This window comes from Oncorhynchus clarkii, chromosome 5 (assembly GCF_045791955.1).
Source record: "Oncorhynchus clarkii lewisi isolate Uvic-CL-2024 chromosome 5, UVic_Ocla_1.0, whole genome shotgun sequence".
NCBI lineage: Eukaryota > Metazoa > Chordata > Actinopteri > Salmoniformes > Salmonidae > Oncorhynchus > Oncorhynchus clarkii.
Genome location: NC_092151.1, coordinates 93,489,205 through 93,512,338, shown reverse-complemented (window position 1 = coordinate 93,512,338; position 23,134 = coordinate 93,489,205). Strand labels below are relative to the sequence as shown.

The following is a 23,134-nucleotide window of genomic DNA, read 5'->3' as shown; positions in this document are numbered from 1 at the left end:
GAGTCAATTGGAGGTGTACCTGTGGATGTACTTCAAACTCAGTGACCCTCTGCTTGACATCATGGGAAAATCAAAAGAAGTCATCCAAGACTTCAGAAAAAAATTGTAGACCTCCACAAGTTTAGTTCATCCTTGGGAGGAATTTCAAAACAGCTGAAGGTACCACGTTCATCTGTACAAACAATATGTATGAACATCATGGGACCACGCAGCCGTCATACCGCTCAGGACGGAGACGCGTCTTGTCTTCTAGAGACTAACGTACTTTGGTGCGAAAAGTGCAAATCAATCCCAGAACAACAGCAAAGGACCTTGTGAAGATGCTGGAGGAAACAGGTACAAAAGTATCTATATCCACAGTAAAACGAGTCCTATGTCAACATAACCTGAAAGGCCGCTCAGCAAGGAAGAAGCCACTGCTCAAAAAACCGCCATAAAAAAGCCGGACTACGGTTTGCAACTGCACAGGGGGACCAAGAAATGTCCTCTGGTCTGATGAAACAAAAATAGAACTGTTTGGCTATAATGAACATCGTTATGTTTGGAGGGAAAAGGGGGAGGCTTGCAAGCCGAAGAACACCATCCCAACCGTGAAGTACGTGGGTGGCAGCATCATGTTGTGGGGGTGCTTTGCTGCAGGAGGGACTGGTGCACTTCACAAAATAGATGGCATCATGAGTCAGGAAAATTATGTGGATATATTGAAGCAACATCTCAAGACATCAGTCAGGAAGTTAAAGCTTGGTCGCAAATGGGTCTTCCAAATGGACAATGACCCCAAGCACACTTTCAAAGTTGAGGCAAATGGGCTTAAGGACAACAAAGTCAAGGTATTGGAGTGGCCATCACAAAGCCCTGACCTCAATCCTATAGAAAAGTTGTGGGCAGAACTGAAAAAGCGTGTGCGAGTAAGGAGGCCTACAAACCTGACTCCGTTCCACCAGCTCTGTCAGGAGGAATGGGCCAAAATTCACCCAACTTATTGTGGGAAGCTTGTGGAAGGCTACCCAAAACGTTTGACCCAAGTTAAACAATTTAAAGGCAATGCTACAAAATACTAATTGAGTATATGTACATTTCTGATGCATTGGGAATGTGATGGAAGAAATAAAAGCTGAAGTAAATCATTCTCTCTACTATTATGCTGACATTTCACATTCTTCAAATATAGTGGTGATCCTAACTGACCTAAAACAGATAATTGTTACTAGGATTAAATGTCAGGAATTGTGAAAAACTGAGTTTAACTGTATTTGGCTAAGGTGTACTTCCGACTTCAACTGTAAATACAAATAAATCGTTACTACAAGACAAAAGTAGCATCGTCCAAAATAATATTGCGATATGTTAACTATCGATCCCCCCACATGTCCCAACATTTGGACTGAGATCAGACAAATCAACACTGATTCCCTTTCTGTTGTGGAGCAATGGTATGAACTGAACACTGATCAGTGTCTGAGAGAAACTTCATAAATTAACTGGACTGAGCTAAAAACACAGGACAGGTGAACGCAATATAGTGGACACCTGGTCCCAGTGTCCAGGTCTCTCTCACATCAATATAGTGGATGCCTAGTCCCAGGTCTCTCACATCAACATAGTGGATGCCTAGTCCCAGTGTCCAGGTCTCTCTCACATCAACATAGTGGATGCCTAGTCCCAGGTCTCTCACACATCAACATAGTGGATGCCTAGTCCCAGGTCTCTCACATAAACATAGTGGATGCCTAGTCCCAGTGTCCAAGTCTCTCACATCAACATAGTGGATGCCTAGTCCCAGGTCTCTCACATCAACATAGTGGATGCCTAGTCCCAGTGTCCAGGTCTCTAACATCAACATAGTGGATGCCCAGTCCCAGTGTCCAGGTCTCTAACATCAACATAGTGGATGCCTAGTCCCAGTGTCCAGGTCTCTCACATCAACATAGTGGATGCCTAGTCCCAGTGTCCAGGTCTCTCACATCAACATAGTGGATGCCTAGTCCCAGGTCTCTCACATCAACATAGTGGATGCCTAGTCCCAGGTCTCTCACATCAACATAGTGGATGCCTAGTCCCAGTGTCCAAGTCTCTCTCACATCAACATAGTGGATGCCTAGTCCCAGGTCTCTCGCATCAACATAGTGGATGGCTAGTCCCAGTGTCCAGGTCTCTCTCACATCAACATAGTGGATGCCTAGTCCCAGGTCTCTCACATCAACATAGTGGATGGCTAGTCCCGGTGTCCAGGTCTCTCTCACATCAACATAGTGGATGCCTAGTCCCAGGTCTCTCACATCAACATAGTGGATGCCTAGTCCCAGTGTCCAGGTCTCTCACATCAACATAGTGGATGCCTAGTCCCAGGTCTCTCACATCAACATAGTGGATGCCTAGTCCCAGTGTCCAGGTCTCTAACATCAACATAGTGGATGCCTAGTCCCAGTGTCCAGGTCTCTAACATCAACATAGTGGATGCCTAGTCCCAGTGTCCAAGTCTCTCACATCAACATAGTGGATGCCTAGTCCCAGGTCTCTCACATCAACATAGTGGATGCCTAGTCCCAGGTCTCTCACATCAACATAGTGGATGCCTAGTCCCAGTGTCCAGGTCTCTCTCACATCAACATAGTGGATGCCTAGTCCCAGGTCTCTCACATCAACATAGTGGATGCCTAGTCCCAGTGTCCAGGTCTCTCTCACATCAACATAGTGGATGCCTAGTCCCAGTGTCCAGGTCTCTCACATCAACATAGTGGATGCCTGGTCCCAGGTCTCACATCAACATAGTGGATGGCTAGTCCCAGTGTCCAGGTCTCTCTCACATCAACATAGTGGATGCCTAGTCCCAGGTCTCTCACATCAACATAGTGGATGCCTAGTCCCAGGTCTCTCACATCAACATAGTGGATGCCTAGTCCCAGGTCTCTCACACATCAACATAGTGGACACCTGGTCCCAGTGTCCAGGTCTCTCTCACATCAACATAGTGGATGCCTAGTCCCAGGTCTCTCACATCAACATAGTGGATGGCTAGTCCCAGTGTCCAGGTCTCTCTCACATCAACATAGTGGATGCCTAGTCCCAGGTCTCTCACATCAACATAGTGGATGCCTAGTCCCAGGTCTCTCACATCAACATAGTGGATGCCTAGTCCCAGGTCTCTCACATCAACATAGTGGATGCCTAGTCCCAGTGTCCAGGTCTCTCACATCAACATAGTGGATGCCTAGTCCCAGGTCTCACACATCAACATAGTGGATGCCTAGTCCCAGGTCTCTCACATCAACATAGTGGATGGCTAGTCCCAGTGTCCAGGTCTCTCTCACATTAACATAGTGGATGCCTAGTCCCAGGTCTCTCACATCAACATAGTGGATGCCTAGTCCCAGTGTCCAGGTCTCTCACATCAACATAGTGGATGCCTAGTCCCAGGTCTCACACATCAACATAGTGGATGCCTAGTCCCAGGTCTCTCACATCAACATAGTGGATGCCTAGTCCCAGTGTCCAGGTCTCTCACATCAACATAGTGGATGCCTAGTCCCAGGTCTCACACATCAACATAGTGGATGCCTAGTCCCATGTCTCTCACATCAACATAGTGGATGGCTAGTCCCAGTGTCCAGGTCTCTCTCACATCAACATAGTGGATGGCTAGTCCCAGTGTCCAGGTCTCTCTCACATCAACATAGTGGATGGCTAGTCCCAGTGTCCAGGTCTCTCAAATCAACATAGTGGATGGCTAGTCCCAGTGTCCAGGTCTCTCACATCAACATAGTGGATGCCTAGTCCCAGGTCTCTCACATCAACATAGTGGATGCCTAGTCCCAGGTCTCTCACACATCAACATAGTGGACACCTGGTCTCAGTGTCCAGGTCTCTCTCACATCAACATAGTGGATGCCTAGTCCCAGGTCTCTCACATCAACATAGTGGATGCCTAGTCCCAGTGTCCAGGTCTCTCTCACATCAACATAGTGGATGCCTAGTCCCAGTGTCCAGGTCTCTCACATCAACATAGTGGATGCCTAGTCCCAGGTCTCACACATCAACATAGTGGATGGCTAGTCCCAGTGTCCAGGTCTCTCTCACATCAACATAGTGGATGCCTAGTCCCAGGTCTCTCACATCAACATAGTGGATGCCTAGTCCCAGGTCTCTCACATCAACATAGTGGATGCCTAGTCCCAGGTCTCTCACACATCAACATAGTGGACACCTGGTCCCAGTGTCCAGGTCTCTCTCACATCAACATAGTGGATGCCTAGTCCCAGGTCTCTCACATCAACATAGTGGATGCCTAGTCCCAGGTCTCTCACATCAACATAGTGGATGCCTAGTCCCAGGTCTCTCACATCAACATAGTGGATGCCTAGTCCCAGTGTCCAGGTCTCTCACATCAACATAGTGGATGCCTAGTCCCAGGTCTCACACATCAACATAGTGGATGCCTAGTCCCAGGTCTCTCACATCAACATAGTGGATGGCTAGTCCCAGTGTCCAGGTCTCTCTCACATTAACATAGTGGATGCCTAGTCCCAGGTCTCTCACATCAACATAGTGGATGCCTAGTCCCAGTGTGCAGGTCTCTCACATCAACATAGTGGATGCCTAGTCCCAGGTCTCTCACATCAACATAGTGGATGCCTAGTCCCAGGTCTCTCACATCAACATAGTGGATGCCTAGTCCCAGTGTCCAGGTCTCTCACATCAACATAGTGGATGCCTAGTCCCAGGTCTCACACATCAACATAGTGGATGCCTAGTCCCAGGTCTCTCACATCAACATAGTGGATGCCTAGTCCCAGTGTCCAGGTCTCTCACATCAACATAGTGGATGCCTAGTCCCAGGTCTCACACATCAACATAGTGGATGCCTAGTCCCATGTCTCTCACATCAACATAGTGGATGCCTAGTCCCAGTGTCCAGGTCTCTCTCACATCAACATAGTGGATGGCTAGTCCCAGTGTCCAGGTCTCTCTCACATCAACATAGTGGATGGCTAGTCCCAGTGTCCAGGTCTCTCAAATCAACATAGTGGATGGCTAGTCCCAGTGTCCAGGTCTCTCACACATCAACATAGTGGATGCCTAGTCCCAGTGTCCAGGTCTCTCACATCAACATAGTGGATGCCTAGTCCCAGGTCTCACACATCAACATAGTGGATGCCTAGTCCCAGGTCTCTCACATCAACATAGTGGATGCCTAGTCCCAGTGTCCAGGTCTCTCACATCAACATAGTGGATGCCTAGTCCCAGGTCTCTCACATCAACATAGTGGATGCCTAGTCCCAAGTCTCTCACATCAACATAGTGGATGCCTAGTCCCAGTGTCCAGGTCTCTCACATCAACATAGTGGATGCCTAGTCCCAGGTCTCACACATCAACATAGTGGATGCCTAGTCCCAGGTCTCTCACATCAACATAGTGGATGCCTAGTCCCAGTGTCCAGGTCTCTCACATCAACATAGTGGATGCCTAGTCCCAGGTCTCACACATCAACATAGTGGATGCCTAGTCCCAGGTCTCACATCAACATAGTGGATGCCTAGTCCCAGGTCTCTCACATCAACATAGTGGATGCCTAGTCCCAGTGTCCAGGTCTCTCTCACATCAACATAGTGGATGCCTAGTCCCAGGTCTCTCACATCAACATAGTGGATGGCTAGTCCCAGTGTCCAGGTCTCTCTCACATCAACATAGTGGATGCCTAGTCCCAGGTCTCTCACATCAACATAGTGGATGCCTAGTCCCAGGTCTCACACATCAACATAGTGGATGCCTAGTCCCAGTGTCCAGGTCTCTCACATCAACATAGTGGATGCCTAGTCCCAGGTCTCTCTCACATCAACATAGTGGATGCCTAGTCCCAGGTCTCTCTCACATCAACATAGTGGATGCCTAGTCCCAGGTCTCTCACATCAACATAGTGGATGCCTAGTCCCAGGTCTCTCACATCAACATAGTGGATGCCTAGTCCCAGGTCTCTCACACATCAACATAGTGGACACCTGGTCCCAGTGTCCAGGTCTCTCTCACATCAACATAGTGGATGCCTAGTCCCAGGTCTCTCACATCAACATAGTGGATGCCTAGTCCCAGTGTCCAGGTCTCTCTCACATCAACATAGTGGATGCCTAGTCCCAGGTCTCTCACACATCAACATAGTGGATGCCTAGTCCCAGGTCTCTCACATCAACATAGTGGATGCCTAGTCCCAGTGTCCAGGTCTCTCTCACATCAACATAGTGGATGCCTAGTCCCAGTGTCCAGGTCTCTCACATCAACATAGTGGATGCCTAGTCCCAGGTCTCACACATCAACATAGTGGATGGCTAGTCCCAGTGTCCAGGTCTCTCTCACATCAACATAGTGGATGCCTAGTCCCAGGTCTCTCACATCAACATAGTGGATGCCTAGTCCCAGGTCTCTCACATCAACATAGTGGATGCCTAGTCCCAGGTCTCTCACACATCAACATAGTGGACACCTGGTCCCAGTGTCCAGGTCTCTCTCACATCAACATAGTGGATGCCTAGTCCCAGGTCTCTCACATCAACATAGTGGATGGCTAGTCCCAGTGTCCAGGTCTCTCTCACATCAACATAGTGGATGCCTAGTCCCAGGTCTCTCACATCAACATAGTGGATGCCTAGTCCCAGGTCTCTCACATCAACATAGTGGATGCCTAGTCCCAGGTCTCTCACATCAACATAGTGGATGCCTAGTCCCAGTGTCCAGGTCTCTCACATCAACATAGTGGATGCCTAGTCCCAGGTCTCACACATCAACATAGTGGATGCCTAGTCCCAGGTCTCTCACATCAACATAGTGGATGGCTAGTCCCAGTGTCCAGGTCTCTGTCACATTAACATAGTGGATGCCTAGTCCCAGGTCTCTCACATCAACATAGTGGATGCCTAGTCCCAGTGTGCAGGTCTCTCACATCAACATAGTGGATGCCTAGTCCCAGGTCTCACACATCAACATAGTGGATGCCTAGTCCCAGGTCTCTCACATCAACATAGTGGATGCCTAGTCCCAGTGTCCAGGTCTCTCACATCAACATAGTGGATGCCTAGTCCCAGGTCTCACACATCAACATAGTGGATGCCTAGTCCCATGTCTCTCACATCAACATAGTGGATGGCTAGTCCCAGTGTCCAGGTCTCTCACATCAACATAGTGGATGGCTAGTCCCATTGTCCAGGTCTCTCACATCAACATAGTGGATGGCTAGTCCCAGTGTCCAGGTCTCTCACACATCAACATAGTGGATGCCTAGTCCCAGTGTCCAGGTCACTCTCACATCAACATAGTGGATGCCTAGTCCCAGTGTCCAGGTCTCTCTCACATCAACATAGTGGATGGCTAGTCCCAGTGTCCAGGTCTCTCACACATCAGTACAGAGAAAATAAGAGAGAAACATTTTAAATATTCAGATGCGTCCTCGGACTAGAAGTTGTTATAAGCGGAGCATGAAGTGCTGAATCGTAGCCTAGATATTTACATCGGGGTAACCACAACTAACTGGGCGAAAGCGTTTGTTGATCATCCAGTGAGCCGTTTAAGAAGTTGTTATGGCTCTTGGTTGAACCTTTGAGGAATGTTTGGTTCACACTTGGCTGAGAATGTACAATAGTGATACTGGTACAGAGTAAAAGTCTATCTGGTGTTTTGTGAAAATAAAGGAGCAGACCACTGCCTTGTATAGTTGGGGGTGTTTGGGGTAGACCATCTTGTCAACATACGAGGTGTTTGGACCTCATTAGCATACCAACCTTAGTAATAAATTACACCTCTTTTAAAACTTCTGTGTAAGAGACCCCCCTCCACACAGATGGTCTTCTGTATAAGAGACCCCCCCTCCACACAGACGGTCTTCTATATAAGAGACCCCCCCCCCCCTCCACACAGACGGTCTTCTGTATAAGAGACCCCCCCCCTCCACATAGATGGTCTTCTGTATAAGAGACCCCCCCCCCCACACAGACGGTCTTCTATATAAGAGACCCCCCCCTCCACACAGACGGTCTTCTATATAAGAGACCCCCCCCCCTCCACACAGACGGTCTTCTGTGTAAGAGACCCCCCGTCCACACAGACGGTCTTCTGTATAAGAGACCCCCCCCCCCGTCCACACAGATGGTCTTCTGTATAAGAGCACCCCCCCCCCCCATCAGTCCTAATACCAACCAGGGGAGTGAGAGATTAGCGCTAGTGGTCAGAGGCTGGGGTCAGAGGCTGGGGTCAGAGACAGTAAAACACTTTCAGATGGGACTCCACTTCCAGGTCAACTTCACAGAGCTGCTGCCTGAGGTGCTGGTGGGAGAGCTGGTCAGTGTTCATTTGATTTGGAAATTGATTTGAAGAGGCTCTATGGTGAAACATCAAGCCACAACAGGCTAGTATTATGAGAATTTAGAAACCACAAACACGTGTGGGCGCACACACAGATCTGCAGGTCACACACACAGATCTGCAGGTCACACACACACACACAGATCTGCAGGTCACACACACACACACAGATCTGCAGGTCACACACACACACACAGATCTGCAGGTCACACACACAGATCTGCAGGTCACACACACACAGATCTGCAGGTCACACACACACAGATCTGCAGGTCACACACACACAGATCTGCAGGTCACACACACAGATCTGCAGGTCACACACACACAGATCTGCAGGTCACACACACACACAGATCTGCAGGTCACACACACACAGATCTGCAGGTCACACACACACAGATCTGCAGGTCACACACACACACACACAGATCTGCAGGTCACACACATACACACACAGATCTGCAGGTCACACACACACACACACAGATCTGCAGGTCACACACACACACACACAGATCTGCAGGTCACACACACACAGCTGATAATGAATCTGCTGATGAAAAGTTCATTTTCAATAAATAAGGGTATTTCCATGTTTTTCCTTCTGCTTGTTCATGTGGACGTTTCTTAAAATGGGGGAAAATGAATGACCGAGCTTCTTTCTTAATCTACTTTTACTAGTTTCTAGAGTGCTGGGGATCTGAGTCTGACCAGAGGACACCAGGAGGAGATGGGGATCTGAGTCTGTCCAGAGGACACCAGGAGGAGATGGGGATCTGAGTCTGTCCAGAGGACACCAGGAGGAGATGGGGATCAGAGTCTGTCCAGAGGACACCAGGAGGAGATGGGGATCTCTTTAGCCCCACCAGACGAGGGGGGTGGAGAAGAGAGGAGAGAACGCCAGGTGAAGCACCCAGTGTCAAACAGAAGGATTTACGAGACAAGTCACCAGCCTGACTGTCAGTCATGTGGGAAAACAATTAGTGATGCTGCGGTCTGTGTCGAAGCCTGGAGGAAAAGCCCGGGTTCCCTTTAAGAGGTCTGGTTCTCTGAAGGTTATGTCTGGGTCTGGTTCTCTGAAGGTTATGTCTGGGTCTGGTTCTCTGAAGGCTATGTCTGGGTGCCTTTAAGAGATCTGGTTCTCTGAAGGTTATGTCTGGTTCTCTGAAGGCTATGTCTGGGTCTGGTTCTCTGAAGGCTATGTCTGGGTTCCTTTAAGAGGTCTGGTTCTCTGAAGGCTATGTCTGGGTTCCTTTAAGAGGTCTGGTTCTCTGAAGGCTATGTCTGGGTCTAGTTCTCTGAAGGCTATGTCTGGGTCTGGTTCTCTGAAGGCTATGTCTGGGTGCCTTTAAGAGGTCTGGTTCTCTGAAGGTTATGTCTGGGTCTGGTTCTCTGAAGGTTATGTCTGGGTCTGGTTCTCTGAAGGCTATGTCTGGGTGCCTTTAAGAGGTCTGGTTCTCTGAAGGTTATGTCTGGTTCTCTGAAGGTTATGTCTGGGTCTGGTTCTCTGAAGGCTATGTCTGGGTGCCTTTAAGAGATCTGGTTCTCTGAAGGTTATGTCTGGGTCTGGTTCTCTGAAGGCTATGTCTGGGTCTGGTTCTCTGAAGGCTATGTCTGGGTTCCTTTAAGAGGTCTGGTTCTCTGAAGGTTATGTCTGGGTCTGGTTCTCTGAAGGCTATGTCTGGGTCTGGTTCTCTGAAGGTTATGTCTGGGTCTGGTTCTCTGAAGGCTATGTCTGGGTCTGGTTCTCTGAAGGCTATGTCTGGGTCTGGTTCTCTGAAGGCTATGTCTGGGTGCCTTTAAGAGATCTGGTTCTCTGAAGGTTATGTCTGGTTCTCTGAAGGTTATGTCTGGGTCTGGTTCTCTGAAGGCTATGTCTGGGTCTAGTTCTCTGAAGGCTATGTCTGGGTCTGGTTCTCTGAAGGCTATGTCTGAGTGCCTTTAAGAGGTCTGGTTCTCTGAAGGTTATGTCTGGGTCTGGTTCTCTGAAGGTTATGTCTGGGTCTGGTTCTCTGAAGGCTATGTCTGGGTGCCTTTAAGAGGTCTGGTTCTCTGAAGGTTATGTCTGGTTCTCTGAAGGTTATGTCTGGGTCTGGTTCTCTGAAGGCTATGTCTGGGTGCCTTTAAGAGGTCTGGTTCTCTGAAGGTTATGTCTGGTTCTCTGAAGGTTATGTCTGGGTCTGGTTCTCTGAAGGCTATGTCTGGGTCTAGTTCTCTGAAGGCTATGTCTGGGTCTGGTTCTCTGAAGGCTATGTCTGGGTCTGGTTCTCTGAAGGCTAAGTCTGGGTCTGGTTCTCTGAAGGCTAAGTCTGGGTCTGGTTCTCTGAAGGCTAAGTCTGGGTCTGGTTCTCTGAAGGCTGTGTCTGGGTGCCTTTAAGAGATCTGGTTCTCTGAAGGTTATGTCTGGGTCTGGTTCTCTGAAGGCTAAGTCTGGGTCTGGTTCTCTGAAGGCTGTGTCTGGGTGCCTTTAAGAGATCTGGTTCTCTGAAGGTTATGTCTGGGTCTGGTTCTCTGAAGGCTATGTCTGGGTCTGGTTCTCTGAAGGCTATGTCTGGGTGCCTTTAAGAGGTCTGGTTCTCTGAAGGCTATGTCTGGGTCTGGTTCTCTGAAGGCTATGTCTGGGTGCCTTTAAGAGGTCTAGTTCTCTCTCTTTATCCCCAGAGGGATTCTCCTCATGACATGATGGCTCCATTTTTTTTAAGTTATCCAAAAGAAAAGACGACAAGAGAAAATAGAATCCCAAAACAACCTTACTCCCAAATAACTGACTAGAACGTGCAATGCTCTGAATATGTATCCATATATATTTATTTTATATAACCATGATTCCATAACAATCCATTCCTTTTAGTAAACAGCAGGCAGTGTGTGTTAAAGAGAGTGAGATATATATATATATATATATATATATATATATATATATATATATATATATATATATATACCTGATAGCAACCCAGGCATTGTGCCAACTTGAAAGGCACCAGAGACTTTTGACAAACAAAGAGCTCATCCTGGGGCTAACACTCAGCCCAGGACTACCACTGTTGAAAGGACTGTGTAAAAACACCCATTGTAAATGGGCCTCTAGTGAGCAGCTGCATTTCAACCAAACTGGCCAAGTAATAATGGTCTACCGTACAGTTCTCTGGTTGTTCACCTGGCTATGTAATATTGGTCTACCGTACAGTTCTCTGGTTGTTCACCTGGCTAGGTAATATTGGCCCACTGTACAGTTCTCTGGTTGTTCACCTGGCTAGGTAATATTGGCCCACCGGACAACAACACTAGAGGTGGGACACACTACCAGGCTAGTGGACAACGACACTAGAGGTGGGACACACTACCAGGCTAGTGGACAACGACACTAGAGGTGGGACACACTACCAGGCTAGTGGACAACGACACTAGAGGTGGGACACACTACCAGGCTAGTGGACAACGACACTAGAGGTGGGTAGAAGGGCTGTAAGTGTATGTAGAAATGTATGTCAGTGACTGAGTCTTTGTCCCCTCTCTGTGGCAGTGTTACCTGTAGGTACTTTAGAGAAGACCCTGGTACACTGCCTGACAGACGTACTTCTAGAAAGCACCTCCGAGGGAACCTGCCTTATCCCTTTCACAGTTAGAATACAGCTGGATTTGATTTTACCAAAACAAAACTCAAGTTTTCTCTACCAGGAGACGGAGAACGCAACCATACAGGACTAACCAAATTTGACAACCTCCCTTTCAGCCTGATGTGAGACAATCCAGATGGCCTAGCATCAACAAGGAGAAGTGTTTTCTAAAACTGTGGCCATATTACAGTACGTAGGCCTATGTCTCACGTAACTATCGTCATATTACACTGTAGGCCTATGTCTTACGTAACCATCGTCATATTACTACTTAGGCCTATGTCTTACGTTACTATTGTCATATTACACTACTTAGGCATATGTCTTATGAATGTAACTATCGTCATATTACTACTTACTTAGGCCTATGTCTTATGAATGTAACTATTGTCATATTACACTACTTAGGCCTATGTCTTATGAATGTAACTATTGTCATATTACTACTTAGGCCTATGTCTTATGAATGTAACTATCGTCATATTACACTACTTAGGCCTATGTCTCACGTAACTATCACCATATTACACTACTTAGGCCTATGTCTTATGAATGTAACTATCGTCATATTACTACTTAGGCCTATGTCTTACGTTACTATCGTCATATTACACTACTTAGGCCTATGTCTTACGTTACTATTGTCATATTACACTACTTAGGCCTATGTCTCACGTAACTATCGTCATATTACACTACTTAGGCCTATGTCTTACGTAACTATCGTCATATTACACTACTTAGGCCTATGTCTTATGAATGTAACTATCACCATATTACACTACTTAGGCCTATGTCTTATGAATGTAACTATCGTCATATTACACTACTTAGGCCTATGTCTTATGAATGTAACTATTACAGTACTTATTGATTGAGGCCTATGTCTTATGAATGTAACTATTACAGTACTTATTGATTGAGGCCTATGTCTTACGAATGTAACCATTACCGTACTTATTGATTGAGGCCTATGTCTTATGAATGTAACTATTACCGTACTTATTGATTGAGGCGATCGGGGAGAAACGTGCCCTCTCCTGTAAATGCTTAGAGCACCAAGACTCCGTCTCCAACGTTGTTTACATGGTGTGTCAGCTCCAGGGATCGGAGCAGACTCACTGTAATGTAAATACAGCCAATCATGTTCCCCCATTCAAAAAGCAGCAGAGAAATCTGAGACACGACCGGGGTGTACTCATTCAGTCCAAACCGTTGCTAACAGTTGCTAACGGGGAAAAAAAAAAAAAAATTCAGGTAGGTCCCTCCACATTCTGTTTGCTTCCGTTTGGGTTTCTAGTGAATACTTACTTGCACATCATCATATGCACATCTATCACTCCAGCGTTAATTTGCTAAATTGTAATTACTTCACTACTATGGTCTATTTATTGCCTTACCTCCTTACTCCATTTGCACACACTGTATATAGACTTATTCTACTGTATTATTGACTGTATGCTTGTTTATTCCATGTGTAACTCTGTGGGGTTCTCTGTGTCACACTGCTTTGCTTTATCTTGGCCAGGTCGCAGTTGTACTGCAGACAGAGATGAGAGGAGAAAATAGAGCGCATTTTAATTGTGCCATTAGAACGCTGACCGTGGACATTTTGCCTGACAAATAACCTCGACTCCAAAATGTCATGACCATCACAGCCCTAATGTGGTTCTACTTCCCCAAATCCTACCCAACTCCTGCAGCCGCTAGCTACTCTGTGACTCCTGCAACCGCTAGCTACTCTGTGACTCCTGCAGCCGCTAGCTACTCTGTGACTCCTGCAGCCGCTAGCTACTCTGTGACTCCTGCAGCCGCTAGCTACTCTGTGACTCCTGCAGCCGCTAGCTACTCTGTGACTCCTGCAGCAGCTAGCTACTCTGTGACTCCTGCAGCAGCTAGCTACTCTGTGACTCCTGCAGCAGCTAGCTACTCTGTGACTCCTGCAGCAGCTAGCTACCCTGTGACTCCTGCAGCAGCTAGCTACCCTGTGACTCCTGCAGCCGCTAGCTACTCTGTGACTCCTGCAGCAGCTAGCTACTCTGTGACTCCTGCAGCAGCTAGCTACTCCGTGACTCCTGCAGCAGCTAGCTACTCCGTGACTCCTGCAGCAGCTAGCTACTCCGTGACTCCTGCAGCAGCTAGCTACTCCGTGACTCCTGCAGCAGCTAGCTACTCCGTGACTCCTGCAGCAGCTAGCTACTCCGTGACTCCTGCAGCAGCTAGCTACTCCGTGACTCCTGCAGCAGCTAGCTACTCCGTGACTCCTGCAGCAGCTAGCTACTCCGTGACTCCTGCAGCAGCTAGCTACTCCGTGACTCCTGCAGCAGCTAGCTACTCCGTGACTCCTGCAGCAGCTAGCTACTCTGTGACTCCTGCAGCAGCTAGCTACTCTGTGACTCCTGCAGCAGCTAGCTACTCTGTGACTCCTGTGAATCCTGCAGCAAAGTGAGTCTGATAAGTATCTGTAAAATGAATTACAGAGCTTTGGAGACCCCAGAGAGAAGGAGAGGAAACGTCTGAGAGGGATGAGTGGAAAGCAGGAACACACGTCTTCTCTATTGGAGTCCAGGGTCAGAGAGAGGAGACGAGAGGGTTTTGCTGTTGATCTCAGGTCTAAGCATACTCCTTATTCAACAAGTGTCTGGTGGGATCGATATCTGGTAGCTGTGCTTGCTACGCCGACCAGTTTTGGTGACAAAACAATCACTTCTTGTGGAAAAACCTAAATAAAGAAGTCCTATTTTTAACAGAATGAATTCAATATGCAGCCAGAAAACTCTTGAATATTTTTTTTAGTCCAACCTCGAGATGACCCCAAAATGGTACCCTATTCCCCAAAATGGCACCCTATTCCCTTTGTAGTACACTACTTTTGACCAGGGCCCATTGAGCCCCATGTAGGGAATAGGCTGCCATTTAGGACATAACCCCATGATAAAAAGGCGGGAGCTCCTGATGTTAATGTGATATCTATGTAGCAGAACAGAAGCCCAACTCTAGGTCCGTTCCCCAAAGGATCACAGTCCCTTACAAATTACCCTTTCATTCTCAGTCACTAAATCTGCACAATCACTTTGCTTGCTACCTAGAGAGGCAGCACCTGTTACCTAAACAAAGGTGAAATAGCCATGGCAGAAGTAGTCTGGGTACCAGTCTGTTTTGCTATAGTTTCACTCCTTGACACGCCTGTTATGCTAAACGTTTCTATATGACAGAGTACAAGGAGTGGAATATTAGCTAAAACAAATTGGTACCCAGGCTGTCAGAAGGATATGCTGCTGCAGGATTCACAGGAGTCACAGAGTAGCTAGCTGCTGCAGGAGTCACAGAGTAGCTAGCTGCTGAAGGAGTCACAGAGTAGCTAGCTGCTGCAGGAGTCACAGGAGTTGGGTAGGATATGGGGAAGTATAACCACATTAGGGCTGTGATGGTCATGACATTTTGGGGTCGAGGTTATTTGTCAGGCAAAATGTCCACGGTCAGCGTTCTAACGACACAATTAAAATGCGCTCTATTTTATTCCTCTCATCTCTGTCTGCAGTGGTCAGGCAGAGATAGAACAAGGAGCCAGATGTTTCACCGGATGTATAAAACTGGTAGTCTCAGTACCAGTCTCTTTAGCTAAATAGACTGGTACTCAGGCTAACATGCCACTCCTTTGCCAAAGAGACTGCTGCAAATCTCAACGTTCAATATACGGCCGGATTTACAGCTCAGTCGCTGACCAGCGATTGGTAAGGGTAATATTTTCCATGATAACGTTGCGGGTGTGGGTGCACATTTGGCGCAATATAGAATTAGAATGTTATGAAAAACAGACAATATCGCTAGGGCTTGCTGCGGTCAATCCCCTTATGAAAAACAGACAATATCGCTAGGGCTTGCTGCGGTCAATCCCCTTATGAAAAACAGACAATATCGCTAGGGTTTTCTGCAGTCAATCCCTTGTGAGAAGGTTGTGTCAATCCAAGAGCATTTTGCTCAAAAGTGACTAAAGAGGACTCAGTAATAGAGAGAAATAATGACACAGAAAATTAGCCTACAAGATTCAAAAATCACTCAGTCGCATCCCATTTATGAGAGGAATACATCATGATATGCTTACATTTTTACCATTTTGTTATGCTTATTTCAGTTATATCATCTGTCCCTTTCTCTTAAAATATCTAGCCAGGGGTCTCCAAGAGTGGCCCAGAGGTCAACGGCGTTGCATCGCAGTGCTTGAGGGGTCACTACATCCCTGGGTTCGCTCCCAGGCTATGTCTCCGGGAGATCCATAAGGCGGAGCACATATTGCCCAGCGTCGCCCGGGTTAGGGGAGGGTTTGGCCGGCCGGGATTCCCTTGTCCCATTATGCGCAAGCGACTCCTTGCGCTCTAGCTGACTTCGGTCGGCAGAAAGACAGTGGTTCCTCCTGACACCTTTGGTGCTTCCGGGTTAAACGAGCAGTGTGTCAAGAAGCAGTGCATGTTGGCAGGGTCGTGTTTCAGAGAACGCATAGCTCTTGACCTTCGCCTCTCCCAAATCTGTAGAGTTGCAGCAATGGGACAAGACTAACAACCAATTGGAAATCACAAAATTGGGGAGATAAAAAAGGGGGTAAAAGTACCCCCAAAAAATGTTAAATGATTATCTTTTAAACATCTAAAAACATTTAACATTTTCTAAAAAACCTTTATTTAACTAGGCAAGTCAGTTAAGAACAAATTCTTATTTACAATGACGGCCTAGGAACAGTGGGTTAACTGCCTTGTTCAGGGGCAGAACGACAGATTTTTACCTTGTCAACTCGGGGATTTGATCTTGCAACCTTTCGGTTAACTAGTCCAACGCTCTAACCACTAGGCTACCTGCCGCCCCGTCTAGCCAGGGCATAAGGAAGTACAACTACAGATAATGTTACAGCAAGGGGTATTCAACCAGGGGGTCCAAAAAAATAGATATTTTATTTAAGTACTTAAAAAAAAAAAAAAAAAAAGTTATATTTCTATGTTATGAATATTAGCAACAGAATAAAACATTTTAAATAACATACCAACTGTAGAAACAAGGGTAATGTTCTTCATAATGTCAACTTTATTTCTCAACTCCTAATCTTTTTACACTCGTTGGAGCTAATTATACTCACTGAAGTATCTGCATAGGGTTTGAAGCCATGAGTACAATGCCGCTGGCTGCTGGTAAAGCTTTCTTGACTTGGACATGATTTTTTTCCATCACACGGCTAACCTTTGTTTAACCAGCTGCTACTAGACCACATGTGTTAGGAGTTGGCCTTTCTAGCTAATAGGCAGTTAAGAGTTTACACTTCTTCCAATTATAATGTGGGGAGGTCAAAATAATAAAACCAGCCTCAAGTGAAGTCCATCTGTGAATCCCAAATGGGACCAAGTCCATCCCAAATGGGACCAAGTCCATATTACCAGAGGCTGTTAGAGCTTCTCTCAGCTCCAACGTTTATTCTCTCCTTTCCTTGTGGAAATGGTTGCTCCAGCAAAAAGGCCTAGTTTTGCCGTGGCACTCACTACGATAATGACTGCTTCCAAACTGCTACCCGTCCCACCTTCTAGTGCATATCTCTAGCTAGCTAACAAACCCCCATATTAAAAACATCCAATGAACAGGATGGCTGTTTTTGCACTAGTGGTATAATGGTTATTACACTGGTAGTCAGAACATAGGCATAGCCTAATTTCAGTAACAACACAAACACAAAGAACAGTCAGTCAAACAGGACCCCATTGAATGTTCATTAAACAGCATAGAAGTTAGGCCATCGCCTACTGTTCATGCAATGGGTTCATATGGCTCATGTGAGTATGGAAATATCATTATGTGATGGTTTAACAAGATCTCGGATTCATTTTTTTCTTTAAATATACTTCTAAGAAGTGAATGCATGAGTTTGGCTTAGAATGCGTGTAACCTGGACTCGCTGGTCTATTCAGTCCTGGGGGGGGGGGGGGGGGGGGGGGGGGTCCTGTTTCCATCCCGCATAGTAGGTGTCGGGATGCACATTACATTGTGTGATCGCCAATATACCCATATAATAATTATTACCGTAAGTGATGCGTTAACGTTCAGATCGAGCGTCATTTACCCTGTCCAGAAGACACTACCGTCAATAGGCTCTGAAAGGTTGTTACCGTCTATGAATGAGTTGACGTTACTCGGAAAAGAAAACCACTTCCTCAGCGGTCCATATTGTTTGGACTCACCTGAAGTTATTACCTAACCGGTGTAGCGTAGCTGGTTAACGTTAGCTAACTAGTTAGTTAGACAGTTTACTTTACAAGCAGTCCGGAGTATACAGTATACCCTCACAACACACCAGTACCACATACATTTCAAACTAACCCCTATGCCCGATACCTAACTAAATAGTTATGATTAACATGAGCTAACAGCTAACCAACTGCTAGCTAGTTAGCTGTTTTTTAAATAATGTCCTTTATTAAATATATTTATGTGTGTGTGTGCTTACCCAAAAGCTTGCCGACCTCCTCCTCACTCATGTAGACGTTGACACTGGGGTGGTTGTTGATGTCCAGAGCAGAGACAGTGCTAATGCTGGGGTTGGCGAGACACAAGGTCCCTTCCAGCAACAGCAGGAAAAAGAAACCCCCGAGTCGCCACTGAACCCAAGGTGTCCAGCGTCGACACACCGACGGGTTGCCACAGCGGAGAACCAGTCCCCGTTGCCCCAACAACATTACAGTTGTAGCTGTTAGCTGTTGTGTTTCTTCACGAGTTGGGATTTTCTTACACTTTTTTTTTTTTCATCCGTAGCTCAAAAGTTAATTCCTAAAAGGAAACTATTTGATGTTTAAACGATCATTTTTTTTGTTTTTGTTAGGAGTTTAGCCGTTTTTCTTGATAGTTGATTAGCTAGCTAACTGATTAGCCGAACAAGCTAACTTCGACCAGACTCGACCGTTTGGTTTGTTGGTTCTTGTCAAGTTTGTAAATGTTTAAATACAATTCTAGATTCGCAATCTTTTACACGTATTCTATTACTTTGATCTATTTCATTTTAGAAAATATAAATAGTTCAGATTTTCCACGACTATAACATATCTATCTTTTCATGGTCCGTTCTTCCACCTGTGTGAAGCTAGCCACAATAGTGAACTTCTTCTTCTTCTTTGGGGTTGGCGGATCACATCCGATTTAAAGGTGCACACACCACCACCTACAACATTAAAGTGGAAGGCCAGTCACGGCCTATCTACATGAAATTCTCTTCATTATTCCTGTTCCTAAAAAGGAGGAAAAAAAATACACCACAAACTAACCCTACACCTATATAACACTATTTCATAACAATCACCACCCCATAAACTGTTCTGCAGTAAAATCTTATACACCCAGGTAATTCACTGCAGCTGCCACCTACACTCATTAAAAACCCACTACCCCATTCCACTACTTTGAACCTATTTGTTCCTGCACCGTGCCAACGACCTGGGAGGACGGGACACCACCACTCAACACACCCTGTAACCCTTCTGAAGTCATATCTCATATACCAAAATAGTTCTCTGCAGCTTCCACCACAACATCTATTTTCTGTGATTTACATTGCATTTCTGTGGTACAGTTGATAACCATTGCTATGAACTCTTAAGAAGCATATATCACTCGTTGGCCTATCCCTCTGTGCTGGCACAGATCTACTACTCACAGGGATCCTCTCAGGATCCCTCACACTTGACCCATCCTGCTCTACTTTCTTCACTGCCTCAGCATACAACACCTGCACTACCCTGTGGCCACTTCAACCTGCATCTCTCGCTCCAAACACTTCCGATCGCTAGTAACATGGAGCGGCAGGGTAGCCTAGTGGTTAGAGCGTTGGGCCAGCTGACAAGGTACAAATCTGTTGTTCTGCCCCTGAACAAGACAGTTAAGCCGTCATTGTAAATAATAATTTGTTCTTAACAACCTTCCCTAGTTAAATAAAGGTTTAAAAAAAAAACACGAGCGCCCCTACAGTTGACATACACAACTTTATCCACCGGAACTATACAATTCTCTGTCCCATGCCCTCCCGCATACTTCCCAAATAGTGGATTGATTGGTTCGCTTTCAAAATAAAAGTCCCCCAAAAGAAAGTGATTCAAACGGATATAAATATTGGAATCATTCCATATTTGGACTAGTTGTTATGTAAATTCAACAAAATACAATAATTTGTTAATTTGACACAAAACAAGTAAACATAAGTTGCAATTGTACCGTGGATGTTGTAGAATTGCATTGTGAGCATAATTATGTTTACTGTACAACCTAACCTATGGATGTTGCACCCATGAAATGGGGTATCAGCCTACTCGGTGACACTCACAAAACAGAACTCTGTTTTTTATATTATATTATAGTATTAGCTCTTATTGTGGGACTCTGAAAAAAACAGTGTGAAATGAGACACATTAAGCATACAGCCTACAGTGGGCATTGAACATACAGTACATATTGGATGTGTACAGCCTAAATTAGAGACTGTGCACCCTTTGAAATGGGCTATCATTCTACTCAGTGACACTCACAGAACACAACTTTGTAAAGATGACATGAAACACAAAATGAAACCTCTTGAGATTCAAGCAATCTATATTTCATTAGATGACTTCATTAACTTCATGAGTAATTCAAAACAGGCATATCATAAAATTATATCACTCAGCTACATCTTTCTAAACAAGTACTGTGTTTTCTGTCAACTCATACAACAGTGCTTTGTCACAAAATTGGTTAATTCTTTACCCTGAAAGGACTGCTTTGGAAAACAAACATACATATGTAGATACCTCAACTGCCTCCGTCTGACAGTTTTTAAATTCTGGGCATCAACGCCAGAATTCATAATCAAGGACAATATCGAATCTGTACAGAATGCCCTTGATTTCAGTTTGGTATTGCTGTAAGGAGTTCATTATTCTATAACTTAATATTATGATCGTTTCATTAAGCCAACACCTCCTTTGGCCGCCTTTCCTTTCAGTTCTCTGCTGCCAGTGACTGGAACGAAATGCAAAAATCACTGAAGTTGGAGACATATCTACCTCACTAACTTCAAGCATCGGCTGTCAGAGCAGCTTACCGATCCCTGCAGCTGTACACAGCCCATCTGTAAATAGCCCATCCAACCAGCTACCTACCTCATCCCCATATTAGTTTTTATTTACTTTTTTGCACACCAGTATTTCTACTTGCACATCATCATTTGCACATCTATCACTGCAATGTTAATTTGCTAAATTGTAATTACTTCCCCACTACGGCCTATTTATTGCCTTACCTCCTTACTCCATTTGCACACACTGTATATAGACTTATTCTATTGTGTTATTGACTGTATGTTTGTTTATTCCATGTGTAATTCTGTGTTGTTGTTTTTGTCGCACTGCTTTGCTTTATCTTGACCAGGTCGCAGTTGTAAATGAGAACTTGTTCTCAACTAGCCGACCTGGTTAAATAAAAGTGAAATGGATTTTTTTTAATAATATGGTGGGGAAGGGTAGCCTAGTGGTTAGAGCGTTGGACTAGTAACCGAAAGGTTGCAAGTTCGAATCCCTGAGCTGACAAGGTACAAATCTGTCGTTCTGCCCCTGAACAGGCAGTTAACCCACCGTCATTGAAAATAAGAATTTGTTCTTAACTGACTTGCCTAGTTAAATAAAGGTAAAATAAAAATATACCAACATTGATCATGATACATGATGAAAAAAATGTACATTTATCTGAAAACGTGATTACACTAGACAATTCAAATGAGTGCTTGCTCTGTATGCTGGATAGAGGAGGCAGGTTGCTTTCTGTTGTCATGTCCATCTCTACTAGTAATGTCTGGATAGAGGTACATGTGGAGGCAGGTTGCTTTCTGTTGTCATGTCCATCTCTACTAGTAATGTCTGGATAGAGGTACATGTGGAGGCAGGTTGCTTTATGTTGTCATGTCTATCTCTTCTAGTAATGTCTGGATAGAGGTACATGTGGAGGCAGGTTGCTTTCTGTTGTCATGTCTATCTCTTCTAGTAAAGATGCAATCATAAAGTCTACTACATCCACAGTGCGATTTCAACAGATTTTTTTTGTTGTGTCAAATTAACAAATTATTGTATTTTGTTAAATGTATATAACATTCCGGTCTCATTTAGCATGATCTATTCCAAATATGGCATGATGATTCTAATATTTGTATCCGTTTCAATCACTTTAAAATCGGGGACTTTTATTCTGAAGGTGAACCGCAAATTGCACTTGTAGTTAATCGTTATTGTGGCTAGAGTCACACAGGTCGTTCTACCTTCCCTTTGCAATCTCAGATTTCATTGGAAAGAGGAGGGTTCTGGGGAGGGAGGCAAAGAGGGGTGCGTGTGTGCCTATACCATAGAGAATAATAGAGGACTCTAGCGGCCAAAAGGCCACTTAGCATGGGCAGCGCCATTGAGGGCTTCCACCATTTTAATGTAGTCGATTTGGTGGGACTTCCAACTTCACTGGTTGATCCCTCCTGGTGTCCCATATAACAGTGTTGATTTCACCACTCGCCCCAACCCTGGGCTTGAACCAGGAACCCTCTGAACACATTAACAACTGCCTCCCACAAAGTGTCGTTACCTATCGCTCCACAAAAGCTGCGGTCCTTGCAGAGCAAGGGAAACAACTACTTCAAGGTCTCAGAGAGAGTGACGTCAAAGATTGAAACACTACTAGTTGCACGCTGCTAACTAGCTAGCCATTTCTCACTGGTTAAAGCCCAGTTGAAGTGATGTCCAACCGGGTCATTAGGAGGGATGAGCCAATCGTGAATATGTCCTACTTCAAAATGGAGGTAGCCTCAACGGCGCTGCCCGTGCTGTCACGTACGCTATAATGGCACAGATACAAAGATGAGTTCTCTATCTATCTCTATGGCCTTTTCATCAGCAGTGTGTGCAAAATGATGACAAGATGCATGGTCTGGGAAGCACACGTCTTCAAATTTCAGAGGGGGGGGGGAACCTGAATGGAAGCTTTCGAGCGTGCAGAGGAGATGAATGGTAATTTACAATGTCTACTTTGTAAAATGAGCCATAAAACAAGTTATATTGAACAGCATAATGGGCTCTCATATAACAAACAGAATAAGGGGTTCTCATATAACAAACAACGAGCAATA

At 45.5% G+C, this 23,134-nt stretch overlaps 1 protein-coding gene across 4 annotated transcripts in view; it reads right to left on the bottom strand.

Moving 5' to 3' along the window:
• The window catches only part of LOC139409576 (tyrosine-protein kinase RYK-like), a 102,411-nt gene extending 83,298 nt beyond the window's left edge, over positions 1-19,113 (bottom strand). For 2 of the 4 annotated variants that reach the window (XM_071154938.1, XM_071154940.1), the window contains exon 1: positions 18,455-19,095. In XM_071154938.1, coding sequence (XP_071011039.1) covers positions 18,455-18,683 — 229 coding nt within the window. In that variant the 5' untranslated portion in view covers positions 18,684-19,095. Of the gene's footprint in view, positions 1-18,454 lie in introns of all 4 variants that reach the window. The other 2 variants (XM_071154941.1, XM_071154939.1) reach the window with 2 other exon arrangements.
• Between the last annotated feature and the right edge of the window lie 4,021 nt (positions 19,114-23,134).